Source organism: Nelumbo lutea, chromosome 8 (assembly GCF_056320005.1).
Source record: "Nelumbo lutea isolate HS-2025 chromosome 8, American lotus-T2T, whole genome shotgun sequence".
In the NCBI taxonomy this organism is placed as follows: Eukaryota; Viridiplantae; Streptophyta; class Magnoliopsida; order Proteales; family Nelumbonaceae; genus Nelumbo; species Nelumbo lutea.
The window spans coordinates 59472824-59486705 of NC_142691.1; the positions used below are offsets into that span (position 1 = coordinate 59472824).

Consider the following 13882-nt stretch of genomic DNA (forward strand, 5'->3'; position numbering starts at 1 on the left):
ACATAATTCTTATTTATCATACTTGTTTTTGTTTAATACGATGAATTTTAGAATATATGATATTAGAGGTGTGCCCAAATGATTTATCTACAAAATTTATTGATTTATGTAACTTTTTTTTGTGTTTATATCTTTTTAATTTTTATTATTTAATTGTGGCAACAATGGTTAACATATTTGACCTAAAAGGTTGAATTATTAACTAGGACCACCAAACATGAGGCCAACGTTACTTCTGGGTTAGCTTTGAATTTTATATTTCATTACCATCATCAGTAAAAACAATTCTTTTTATTGCACTTTTTTTTAATATGATTAATAAAATATTAGAGATGCACACAAATGTTTTCTACAATTTTCTTTTAATTTTTGCTTGATTTGATGATGTATAATATTAGAGATGTGCCAAACATTTGCTGCAAAATTTCTTCCTTTTTTTGTAATTTTTTTGTTTTTTTAGTTTTTATATATATTTTATTATTTAATTATGATATCAAGGGTTGACACATTTGTAGACCCTATTTGTGGGGTCTGCAAACAGGAAAACAATTTTTTTTGGGTCGGCTTGTATTTCGTTTCAATCATTACTAAAAACAATTATTGCTTATCACACTTATTTTTATTTAAAATGATAATATAAAATATTAGATTTTTTTTCATTTTTTATGTTTTATGTATTTTTTTAAATTTCTATTATTTCATTATGACATTAAGGGTTGACACGTTTGACCCAAAAGTTTGATCTATTTACTCACTACAATAGAAAAGCAATTTAATTATTGGACTGATTTTAAATTTTATATTTCATTTCCAACATGAATAAAACAATTATTATTTATCAATTTATAATTTTCTTAAATATGCTTAATATAAAATATTAGAGATGTGCTCAATTTTCCTATAAATTTTATTTTTTTTAATTTATTGTACTATTACTATTTTAAAAGTTTATTATTTAACTATGACATCATGAATTGGCCCATTTGACTTGGATAACTGAATTACTTACCCACCACAGGATGAAAGAATAGTGTCATTTTTTCAGTTGGTTTTAAACATGGGTTTTACATTGCTAAAAGTATTAGACATAGATATGATTGACAAAATTTATTTGAAGTAAGAAAAAAAGATAGAATTTATTAGTGAGGAATAACCTAAAGATAGGATTTAATGAGAGAGTTTGAGAATTAATACCTTAAATATAAATTTAATGAGAGGGAATTGAATAAGCTAAAAAGTAGTTCAAATTACATTTTCTACCCTCACAATTTTGAGAGGGGTGAAATTAAAAGATAAGAGCATTTTAGTCTAGAATAGGATTCAATGAAAGATGATGGGAATTAATACTTAAATATAAAGCTTAATGAGAGGGAATTAAATAAGGTGAAAGTAGTAATTCAATTTACATTTTCTGCCCTCCCAATTAGAGGGGGACCAAATTCAAAAATAGTGATATTTTAGTCAAGCAAAAGCTCCATGCTCTCATTCATACATTTAACAATAGTATAGATAGAAAAAGGACTGTATGAAAGCCAAGGGTCTCTCACCATAGGCCTCACATAGAGTCTCCCATTCTCTCATTCTTCACACGTGAACATTAAAAAATAAAGAACTTACTAAAATGAAAAGATGAAAATTTTAAATTAGGTATCTTAAACTCTCATCATAAAGTTTCATAAATCTCAACCAACTTACAAGTATTTCTGCCCATGATTTTTCTTTAAACCATGAATCTTTAGATTAAATTGTTAATAATATCCTTTTATTAACTATCTCAACTTTTCTTCATCTATCTCAATTATTTCCTCCTCTCATTTCTCACACAATTACACATGTGGTTCTTTATTTTTAAATTAAATTGTTAAAATTATAAGAAGCCACAACAAAACTCTCTAATGTCTTTATTTTCTTATAGTCTCTATTTGTAACATCTCTCCTCCCTCATTAAATCCATCATTCTCTCATAAATACTTTTGAGTCCCTTTAGGCCCTCTCTAATAAAGCATGAGTATATATCAGATGAATTTGATGGGACCAAGGGAACCTATACATGGACCTTTCATGGAACCAAATTGATGTCAAATCCCAAATTTGCCAGTCCAAACCTAACTAAATTTCTATTCAAATTGCATGGGTTGAATTGCTAATACAACTTAAGTATGAGTATGATCTAATGAATGGGGAAGATTGAACTAAATACTTTTGTCTTCTTGTTTGCATTTCCTTCTTCTCTTATGATTATCTTTATATGCTCATGCATCATGTAAGAATTATAATGAAGTAAATGCTTTTATCTTCTTGCTTGCTTGCATCTTGACATGCCATGTAGACTTGCATTTAGGCATGTAAACTTGGATGGAAACTGGAATTTCAAGGATGAAATTATTTCTTTTAATTTGCCCATAGTATCCAAAGGTTGAGAGGAAATTTGATAAATCATTTAAGTGATACGATTGAACACTTCTCTTTCTTTTTAAAGTTTCTTTTTGATAAAAAAAAAGGGTATTAGTAGAGGCTGGAATTTCGATTCTGGGAGGGTGTGGTGCCTAACCCCTTCCACACCCGTACCCTAATTATTACCTATGGTAGTTCATGATTAGTTTTGGAGTCATTAAGATGGTTTAGGACTAAAATCTCATTCTTAAATCAGAATGTTTTCCAAAATAATCCCTCCCCCCATTTTTTTCTTTTCCTTTTTATATTGGCAACTCCCTTCAGGCCCCTACTAGCCTGGTCACTATAATATCAGAATGATGAAAACAACCATTTTAAAGCACATATTATTTTCAAGGAATTGATGAATTAATCATTCTGATCAAGGCATTCTCAAGAAATTTGTTGAAAGAAATCTAAGAGAAAAATGTGGGAGTTAGGATTTTAGAAAAATTAATTCAAAAGGGCAAAATGATCTCATAAAATGACAAAAAGGTAGCCTGGGGTTTCAGAAATGTTTAATAGAATATTTAATGAAGTTAACTGACACAATGTTAATGATAGAGGCAAAGTGCAGGACTCCAGAAGTTCATGGAGGTTTTTGAAAATTAAGATATACTCATAAAGATACATATTTTAGTTCTTCCATCACTTTCTAATGTTTATCAATTCTGTTTTCATAGTTTACTTCACATAAGCTATTAAAATGTGTTTCTTACATGTATATAACTTATTTTTAATCATCTAAAACTTATACATTATTGATATACTTTTAGGATTTATTATAGTTTTCCTAGCATATCTGTGTATATTAATATCCATGCATTTCCAAGGATATCTCTCAAAATTGCCTTTCCAATTCTCCTTACATTTCTGATACTTGGAACCTTCATCGGCTTGTGTCAGCTGACTCTCTGAAAACTCATATTGAGACCACTATTTAATTTGAAAACATCTTACATCCTATTTTATCATATGATACTAGCACCAAGAAAATGTCTTCTCTTTTTTTTTTTTTTTATCTTATTGTGTTGAATCCCACAGTATTAAAATTGTTGATCACCTAAAATTATCATGTATTGAACTTCACGTAACATATCAAGTCTATTCCAATAACACATTGGAACTATTTTTAATTAATAATGGCCCTCTAATTATTTTATTTAATCTACAATGAGCAAAGGAACTCTAAAGGTCCTTTTTGAGCCCTAAACTATCTCGCTCTATTAAAGTTTCTTGGATCATTCAGAATGCAACCCAATTAGAAAACTTGCTGGACAGCCTTGACTACTGTTGCTGTTGTTATAATTACTTTTTTTTTTTTTTCTATTTACAATTGTAGTTTCCAATGATACCTATACAATATTGGTTGAATTAAGTATATCGATCTTGTAAATGCCAATTTTCAAAAAAAAAAAAAAGATCTTGTAAATGCCAACTAGTGGACTACCAAAGTGGGTTATGAGAAAGAATTTTCAATATATATCTACACTAATTTACAACCATTGCAGTTTTCTCTTTACATAGTTGTTAAAACTACAGAGCATTCCTCCATCATTTTGCTCAGCATGGGAAGAAGGAAACAGTCTTTCATCATATACTGAATGGAGACTGATCAAGGGGATGTGCTTCTTCTTATCACCTGATTTACATTTTGCTGATCCACTCGTCGTGGGCATGCATAAGGTGGAATTTTGAAAGATCCAATTTCTGGAGGAAAATATACATGAAGCTCATACACAAATAGCCACAAAAGTGCTGTGAAAAATTGGGACTTCTATTCAAGAAGATCTCTGAGAGAATTATGATGCAACGAATAAAATTGCCTGAGGAAGTCAAGTATTCTTCTCGAGAACTGATAGTGCTGGTGTCAAATAATTATTTGCTTTGTCAGGTAAATGTGCCACCTGCACCAAGTGAGGCATCTCAGAATCCTACCACTTAAATACTATTCAAACTTGATACATAAAGCTAATAACGTATTCCTTACCAGCTCATAGAGCTCCTTCCCTTTCTCTGCCACATATTCATAACATACCTGGCCAAAATCACTAGTTCCTCAGCCCCACAACAGAATTAATAGACCACTGAACTAGAAAATGAAATGAACAGAAAATACCCACATCAAAGCTCTTATTCCTTGCAGTTGAATCATGCAATGCCTTAACACAGATGTCAGCTACATCTGCACAGCTGATGCCCTGCATTGAAAGATTAGTTTAACATTGATGCTTGAACGAATAGAACTATTTATCAATCCACTTAATGTGGAAGAACATCCACTCTTACCTGAGAAATCCTGTTCCCTTGGTCAAAGATAAGAGCACGTTGTCCACCAGGCTCTTCCTGGAAAAAAAGAAAGTGTTTATGTGAAACAAAGAATTTACATTTCTTGCAGAAACAAAACTAGATGAAATGAATAATACAGTCTATTGAACCTTCCTTTAATTTAATCCTCCATGATCTGAAAACTGGATAATTTATCTTATCGATTAACAATAACTTACTGTTAGGTTTTTTCGAGAGGAAAGATTACAGATTTCATTAAACAATAAAAGTACACGAAAATATGTACAAAGAAGAGCACACACACAGATTACAAAGGCATAACTCTCATTTACTGTTAAGTTGTTTAGTTTACTAGCCTTAATCTAACCTAGTAATAAGAAAAACCATTGCTAGCCTTTATCGAACCTCTCTAATGCATTCTGCAGTTAGCTTCCATTCATTCTTCTTTCAACTGTTATTTTGATGAGAAAGAAGAACTTCACACAAAATAAGCCTTTTTGAACAGCATAGAAATAATAAATTCTTTACTTGGACTATGGTGTCTTTTAAATGATTCTTCAATATTCCTAGAGACTTGTAACTCTTCATTTTGTTTACTATTCTGTTGAATGATATTATGGGATGGTCCCGAAGAAAACAGGCAAATAAATTCTCTTTAGTATTTCTATCATTCAACCTTTATCCAAAATATTTGGGGTCAGATACATTGTCATTGTAAAATTAAAAAAGAAAAAAAAAGACCATATTAGGTAGGCATGCTACCATCTGCTCGGCAACTGCATCCAGGAGATGTGCTTTGACAAGGAACACGGACCAAATAAATACACTGTTGTATTTATGAATTATAATGCAACAATTGTTTCCAGGAAAAATGAATGTAAGGCAGGCAGGTAAAGTTATGTATAGAAAGCAATATCTAATTGAAAAACAAGAATTTCAGTTAAGTCTAAGAAATACAAAGTTATGATGATAAAATAGAATCATCTACTATGAAACTATTGCTCAGATACTCAGTAGTAATCTTATTTCCCCAATATTTAATAATTCAGTAATCCAGAACTTAGGCAGCAAACTCTCTATCATCTGAAAATCATTGAGTTTTCAGATGGTCAAAACTTCTTATGAATCTACTGATATCATGTTCCCAAGTTATTCTTAAGAAATTTAACAAGGCTTCCAGGATATACCTGTAGAGGACCGGGACGAACAATGGTGTAACCAAGGCCTGATCTTCTAAGTGAATCCTCTCCAGCCTGGTAAAGGTTCAAACATGTAGATGACTTAGAAATTCATGAACTTGATGTAACAATTCCTAAGTCAAAAAGTTGAAACACCAACCTTCTTAGCTTTAAGAACCTGTTCTCTTCTGCTAGGTTCAATTCCTAATCCTGTACACGAAACTAGAATAAAATCTGTTTCCTGTCCGCTCTGCAAACATCCAATACCTCACTCAAACAAGGATAAAGTAGAAAATCTACATATAACTAAACAGCGATTACAATAAGTTGGAGAAGTTATGAGAAGAAAACAAATGAGCCAAGAGAAAAACTAATATAAAGATCTTAAACAACACTAAGAAAGTGCTGATATAAGGCATTTTCATCCTTCAAATTTATAGTGTAAGATTCATACAAAGAGTTCTGGAGAGGAAAATATCACCAGCAGACACCCCATATCACAATTATTCTCTCTTACTAGTTTTTTATTTATCAAATTTAACTCAGTTGAGATATTTGGTTCATTGATTGCAAGAATTTTCAGAGACAACTAAACAGTGAGAACAAGAAAGCAGATGCAGTAGTGAAAGAAAACAACTGAGTTAAAAGTAAAACTAAAATGAAGATCCTAAACAACTTCTTTCGTATAAAGCATTTTCACCCTTGAAGTTAATCAATAACATACACACTAAGAGTTCTGAAGAGGAAAATAGCATGCTTCCAGAGACTCCCTTCACATCACAATTACTCTCTTACTGTTTTTTCTTTAATGAACTTATCCCAAGATATTTAAATCTACACTTCAGCTATTCACTGAAGAAGAAAATAGCACTCTTCTGCAGACCTTCTTTCAATTTATATTTTCTTGGGCACAGTGTGAAGTTCACATAGAGTGCCATCCCCTTTGCAGTTTGTTAGAGTATTTGGAAGGAAAGGAACTGATGAACATAATTTAAGACAATCATAAATTGTAAGACTAAAGATGAGGAGGTAGCCAAACTGTTTGACCTCAATCACCTCCCAGGTTTTCCATGATACAGAGGCCTTTCAGCCTATAACTTTGCTACATCTACTAAGAGTATAATTGAAAAAACTATTTCTGTTGGCTTGGTACAGTAGTGGGAGTGAGAAAGTGAAGAGTAGTTCGTGCACCTTCTATTTGTTATTTACTTTTTATCTGTTCAACAGTCTTGTAGTTTCATGTATTTATTCTCAAGTCCCTCATAATTCATAAGGACAACCTATTGGAAACACATAAATGTAGGGTAGAACATTTCTACCGAGATTTATATAGTATGAACACTTGCAGTTTGTAAATGTCAAATATGAAGAAAGAAAGGAAGGAGGAAGGAAGTAAGAAAGAAGAGAAAATAGAGGAAAAATTAAAAGAGGGGCCTAAAGTGTTGGCCGTGACCCTTTCTTTGATATTTATACTAATACATGTGAAAGTTACAAATTAGCAACCCTGTTAGTATAAAATAAGATGAGATAGAATTTCCCTTACGCTGATGCCTCTAAACACTCTCCCTCAAGCTACATGTAGATATTATGCATGCCTAGTTTGCATAAGTTAACTTCCAACTAAATCGAGGCATGCCTTAGTCAAACAATCAGATAGCTGGTCACCTGACTTCATAGACAGTAGTTAGATCTCTCCATTAGTTACCTATTCATGTATAAAATGCCCGTCAACTTCTATATGCTTTTTACAACCATTCTGAATTGGATAGTTGACAATTTTAATGGCACAAGATTATCACAAAACAGCTTCATAGGACTATAAAAAATAACTCCTAATTCAACTAAAAAGGTTTTCAACTACAGAAGTTTGGATACTCCATGAGTTATCAACCTTATACTCTTACAACAGATGAAATGTGTCATTTTAGAAAACCTATCAAACCACCACAAGAATATATACCTCTTATCTTGGCAATCCAAGCACAAGGCCCATGGCTCCATGCTTACATCTTCATATGGTGCTGTTGGGATTGGTAAGGGAGTATTTAACCCAGTATTCTGCATGTATCCTTTGCTTGTTTGATATGCCATGTACCTATCTGTGAGCTTATCCACATCCCTTCCTACCTTTGACAAAAATACTCATCTTCCACAAGTGCACAAGTCCTCTCTCTAGCAAATGTCCTCTTAATACAGCTACATGTAGATTTGATATGATATCTTCTCTAAGAGAAGATTGGGGAGAGTAGAAGATCAAGACTGTAATCAATCTTGAATCCTAAAAGGTTTTAGGTTTGTAAAACAGAAAAGAAGATGAGAGAAAAGGGAGAGAATAGAAGAGAAGCAAGAGAACACAAGTTGCTGAAAGGAGGGACAGATTCTAACAGATCTGCCGCCGCCACTCTCTTAATATTTATAGGCTTATGTTTAGTACATGATGAAAGGACACATCTGCCCTTGGTACTTACATAATAAAGAAAGTAAATAAAACTGAAATAAATAACAGCTGAATTAGCAAACTGACTCAAACTGACACTACTATAACTGAAACAAATACTGCTGTCCTATGAACACAGTGGGGACCACTGCAGTGGGGCCCACATCAGTGTTCTCTACACTCCCCCTCAAGTTGGGAGTAGATATCTATCATGCCCAACTTGGATAGGTCTGTCTCTAACTTCTTCCTCGGTACAGCCTTGGTGAGGATATCCGCGAGCTGCATATTGGATGTGATGTACGGAAGACACACTTCTTGTGATATAACTCTTTCTCGCACAAAATGTTGATCAACTTCGATATGTTTAGTTCTGTCATGCTGCACTGGGTTGTGGGCTATATTAATAGCTGCCTGATTATCACAATACAACATTAAGGGCTTTTCATAGTCAATACCCAACTCTTCAAGTAGTGACCTCAGCCATAAGATTTCAGCCACTCCATTAGCCATTGGCCTGTATTCCGCTTCAGCACTGGAGCGGGAAACAACACTCTGCTTCTTACTCCTCCAAGAGACAAGGTTACCTCCCACAAGGGCACAATATCCAGAGGTAGACCTTCTGTCATCAACACTTCCAGCCCAATCGGCATCTGTATAGACTTCCACCCTCATGTGATTATTGTTCTTGAGTAATATACCTCTACACGGGCATCTCTTCAAGTATGCTAATATTCGTTCTGCCGCAAGAAGATGAGAAGTTCATGGGGAGTGCATGTACTGGCTGACAACACTAACTGCATAGCTGATATCCGGCCGAGTGAGACAGAGATATAGAAGCTTTCCAACCAACCGTTGGAACATAACTTTGTCCTCAAGAGGGTCCCCACCCTCTGCACTAATCTTGTGATTTTGTTCGATGGGTGTATCGGTCGGCTTAACACCCAGCTTTCCAGTTTCCGCCAACAGACCTAGAACATATTTTCTCTGAGAGATAAAAATCCCCTGCTTGGATCTAGCAACCTCAATACCCAAAAAATACCGTAGTGCACCAAGATCTTTTACCTCAAGCTCTTGATGAAGGAGCTGCTTGAGAGACTCAATCTCATGACTGTCATTTTCTGTCACCACACTATCATCTACATATACTGCGTAGTGTCAGAGAGGACTCCATCCTTTTGATGAATAGTGTATGATCTGACTGGGCCTGTACATAACCAAACCTTCCAAGGGCTAATTTGAATCTATCAAACCAGGCTCTAGGTGACTGTTTCAAACCATACAATGCCTTGTTCAGTCGGCAAACCTTCTTACCTGTCTCTGTATCATAGAATCCAGGAGGCAACTGCATGTAAACCTCTTCTTGTAAGTCTCCATTCAGAAAGGCATTTTTAACATCCATCTGAAACAGGGGCCAAGAATGATTTGCTGCAAGGGATAACAAAACTCGAATGGTGGTCATCTTGGCTACTGGGGCAAAGGTCTCCAAGTAGTCTATACCATAAGTCTGAGTGAATCCCTTTGCAACCAGCCGGGCTTTGTATCTTTCAATAGAGCCATCAGCATTATGCTTCACAGTGAATACCCATCTGCATCCCACCGGTTTCTTTCCTTTTGGTGGGTCAACCAGTGTCCAGGTATTATTCTTCAACAGGGCATCCATTTCGACTTGCATTGCATCTTTCCATTCTGGAACCGATAAGGCTTCTTGCACTATTCTTGGAATAGGGACATCGGCAATGGAAGTGAGATAGGACCGGTAAGATGGTGATAGACGATCATAGGATAGGAACTGTGAGATGCTGTGAGCTGTAGAAGTGGTGAAATGTCGTTTCCCTTTGCAAATGGCAATAGGGAGATCAAGGTCATCCACAGGAGGGGAAGTGGCAACAACGAGAGGTATCTCAGTAGGCTCTAGATCTGGAGCCGTAGAAGGAACTGGATCTGGCCGGAACTGCCGAAGACTAGGATCAACCTGCCTGCATCGCCTGTGATAAACTCTCAACTCCGGCTCCCTCTGACCACCCTCACCACTACAACCTTCATTACCCAGTGGAATAGGTAAAGGAACAGCCCCACTTCCACTCTCACTGCTCAAAACAGCCCCACTTCCACTCTCACTGCTCTCCCCTTGAGGAAAGAAACTCAAAACAGCCCCACTTTTACTGCTCTCCCCCTGAGGAGAAACCCTAGGATAATAGGGTGTCTCCTCAAAGAAGGTGACATCCATAGAGACAAACCGTTTCCCTAAAACCAGATCATAGCAGCAATAACCCTTTTGAGTTTGTGCATAACCCAGGAAAATGCATTTGGAGGCCTTAGGGTCAAACTTGGAATGATGAGGCCCGAGAAGCTGGACGAAACAGGTACAACCAAAGGTTTTAAGGGGAACAATGAACAACTCCTTGTTTGGGTAAAGAAGGGAAAAGGGGGTTCTCATATCAAGGACCCGGGAAGGAACTCGATTAATGAGATAAACTGCCGTGAGGATAGCATCACCCCAAAAGCGAATAGGTACATTGGAGGTAAACATAATGCTTCTAGCCACCTCCAAGATATGCCTATTCTTCCTTTCGGCAACGTCGTTCTGCTGTGGTGTTTAAGGGCAAGTGCTCTGGTGAATAACTCCATGGCTACGAAGGTAGGAGGTCAATGGTTGAGCGAAGTATTCCTTTGCATTATCAGATCTGAGGACTTTGATTTTAGTTCCAAACTGAGTGAGAATCATCTGATGGAAGTTTTGGGTCAAAGCAGGAACCTCATCCCGAGAACGCATAAGATATACCCAAGAAAACCGGGTATGGTCATCAACAAACGGTAGAAAATATCTGTACCCACCCATAGAAGAGATATGATATGGCCCCCAAACATCAGTATGCACAATATCAAAAGGGAAATTACTCCTTTTATTACTTAAAGAATAAGAGGTTCTACAATGGTTGGCAAGCTCACAACTCTCACACCTCAACTCTGATATCTCAACAGACTCAAATAAAGCAGGAAACAGACTCTTCAAAGACTTAAAAGACAAATGACCTAATCGGTTATGCCAAAGCATAACCGAACTCACAAACTAGGAAACAAAAGACTTCTTATCCACTGACTCTTCCCGTCGGGTACTCTCCCCAAGCAGATAGATCCCGTTCGTCTCACGGCCAATTCCAATCACCTTCCTCGTCTCCAAATCCTGAAAAACACATCGGTCAGGGAAAAAGGTTACTGAACAGTTCATTTGTTTGGTAATACTATTAACTGAAAGGAGGTTGGTATCAAGCTTAGGAACATGCAAAACAGAAGATAAAGAGATAGTGTCCGATAACTTGATGTCCCCCTTGCCCGAAATGGGAACAAGAGAGCCATCAGCAATGGATACTCTATCTCGGCCAGAGGACAAGTGATAAGAGGTAAACAAAGATGGCAAGCTAGTCATATGGTCAGATGCACCTGAATCTATTACCCGGTAGTGATCAGTATTACCTGGAGCTGAAGCATGGTAAGTTGAGGCTCGAGTACCTGAATGTGCAAATGTAGATGTAGCAGGAGCTGATGGGGACTGGGATGGCTGAGCTGAACTTCCAACTTCTTTTTCCAACTGTATGAGGGCAGCCCGAATAGCAGCTAAAGTCTCCAGGGATGTACCTGATGAGGATGTTGAATCAGTGTTCACTGCCATATGAGCATTACCCTTCTTATTTCTCAGTTTTGCTGGGACCAAGTGAGGATGTAGCTTCCAACAAGTATCTTTTGTGTGCTTGGGTTTCTTGCAATGTTCACATACCAGATCCCGTTTATCTTCCTTCTTCCGATCCCTTTCTGAGTCACCCCCTGGCTTGGGTTTAATAGCTGTCAAGGCTGGGAAAGAAGGCTGAGGTTGCATCATAACTTTCCTCCTGGTTTCTTCACTATGCACCAAGGAGTATGCTTGAGAAAGGGTCACACTATCTCTTGTCAATATCTGTTGTCGCACAATGTCATATTCTGAATTCAAACCAGCCAGAAACTCAAATACCCTATTCGTCTCAACTTGTTTTCTGTGAGTCTGTGCATCTTTGGGACTCTCCCACTCAAGGGTCTCCAGATGGTCAATCTCATGCCACAAGGATTTCAAGGTAGAGAAGTAGACAGAAACTGACTTCTCTCCTTGTTTAAGGTTGTTCACCTCACACTTCAGTTCATAGGCTCTGGCAACATTGAGGGGTTGGGAATAGGTTTCTTTCACAACATCCCATATTTCTTTGGTTGTCTTTGCCCACAAGTAATTTCGGCTGATATGTGGCTGCATGGAATTACATAGCCATGCCATAACTAAATAGTTCTCTTGAACCCACTTGGTGTATATTGGGTCCTCCTTGGAAGGTTCTTTCACATCTCCCAAGAGGTAACCCAGTTTTCCCCTTCCTCCAATAGCCATCATGGCTGATTGTGCCCACTCCAAATAATTTGACCCATCAAATCTCATAGTTGTAATCTGAAACCCGGTTTCAGATACATTACCATAACTGTTGTTTCCAAAACTACTATCTCCCTGACCCTTGAACTCCATCTCCGATCAAGATTCAGTGGCTACAAACTGTTAGAGCAGTTATACCAGAAAACAGAGTCAAGGAAGTAAGTCTGAAAGCTGATCCGAAACTGATCTGATCTGAAATTGATCTGATCCGATCAGAAATACCAACACAAAACCGATCTGAAACTGGTCTGATCCGATCAGGAATACCAACACAAAACTTATTTGAAATCAATCGCCTATCAATCTGAGATGTTGTTCTCTGAAACCACTACTGTGGGGCCCACTACTGTGAGAGCAAAAATAGGGTTTTAACTGTAGGTTTGAAGAAAATTAGTGATCTGAAATCACTAAAGTGCTCATCTGCACTCTCCAAGCAGTCCGCACCAGTAGGACTTGTCGTAGGGCACTGTGAAACCCTAAAAAACTAATCCCATTTGAAGAGGGGGTTCGGCCCAACAATCAAACCCTAGACACAAACTTAATCATAGTTCGGCAAGCCAAACCCTAGAGCAAACTTGAACACAGTTCGGCCCCTCTTTCTAGATAGGTCCAACCTATCTCGGCTGATTGCAATCTCTAAAAATCAGTAAAGAAACAAACTTACTTACTGATTACCTGCCTTCGGTGTACTGTCTTCTAGGGTTACCTGAACCCTAGCCTTTGCTGCCTCTTCCTGATTACCAACTCTCTGCAGGCTGTGGCAAGTCTTCAACTGCTGCGAACCTCTCCTGGTAATCTCCAAGATTCAGCCGCCGAAAAACTTCTTAAAGGCTTCCAGCCCTAGCTAGTTCTCATGTGATCGGCTGGACTAGATACACATGAGAAGCCCTAGATAGGCTCTGATACCAAGTAGAAGATCAAGACTGTAATCAGTCTTGAATCCTAAAAGGTTTTAGGTTTGTAAAACAGAAAAGAAGATGAGAGAAAAGGGAGAGAATAGAAGAGAAGCAAGAGAACACAAGTTGCTGAAGGGAGGGACAGATTCTAACAGATCTGCCGCCGCCACTCTCTTAATATTTATAGGCTTATGTTTAGTAC

The 13882-nt window shown here is 36.9% G+C and overlaps 1 protein-coding gene across 3 annotated transcripts in view; it reads right to left on the reverse strand.

Annotated features, from left to right (window-relative positions):
- Nucleotides 1-3892: 3892 nt before the first annotated feature.
- HCF173 (high chlorophyll fluorescence phenotype 173) overlaps nt 3893-13882 on the reverse strand; it is a 36796-nt gene continuing 26806 nt past the window's right edge. For 2 of the 3 annotated variants that reach the window (XM_088957901.1, XM_088957900.1), the window contains exons 9-14: nt 6061-6150; nt 5910-5975; nt 4723-4779; nt 4557-4634; nt 4424-4471; nt 3893-4340 (exon numbers count right to left, since the gene is read on the reverse strand). In XM_088957901.1, coding sequence (XP_088814027.1) covers nt 4269-4340; nt 4424-4471; nt 4557-4634; nt 4723-4779; nt 5910-5975; nt 6061-6150 — 411 coding nt within the window. In that variant the 3' untranslated portion in view covers nt 3893-4268. Of the gene's footprint in view, nt 4341-4423; nt 4472-4556; nt 4635-4722; nt 4780-5909; nt 5976-6060; nt 6151-11222; nt 11522-13882 lie in introns of those variants that run through there. The other variant, XM_088957902.1, reaches the window with a different exon arrangement.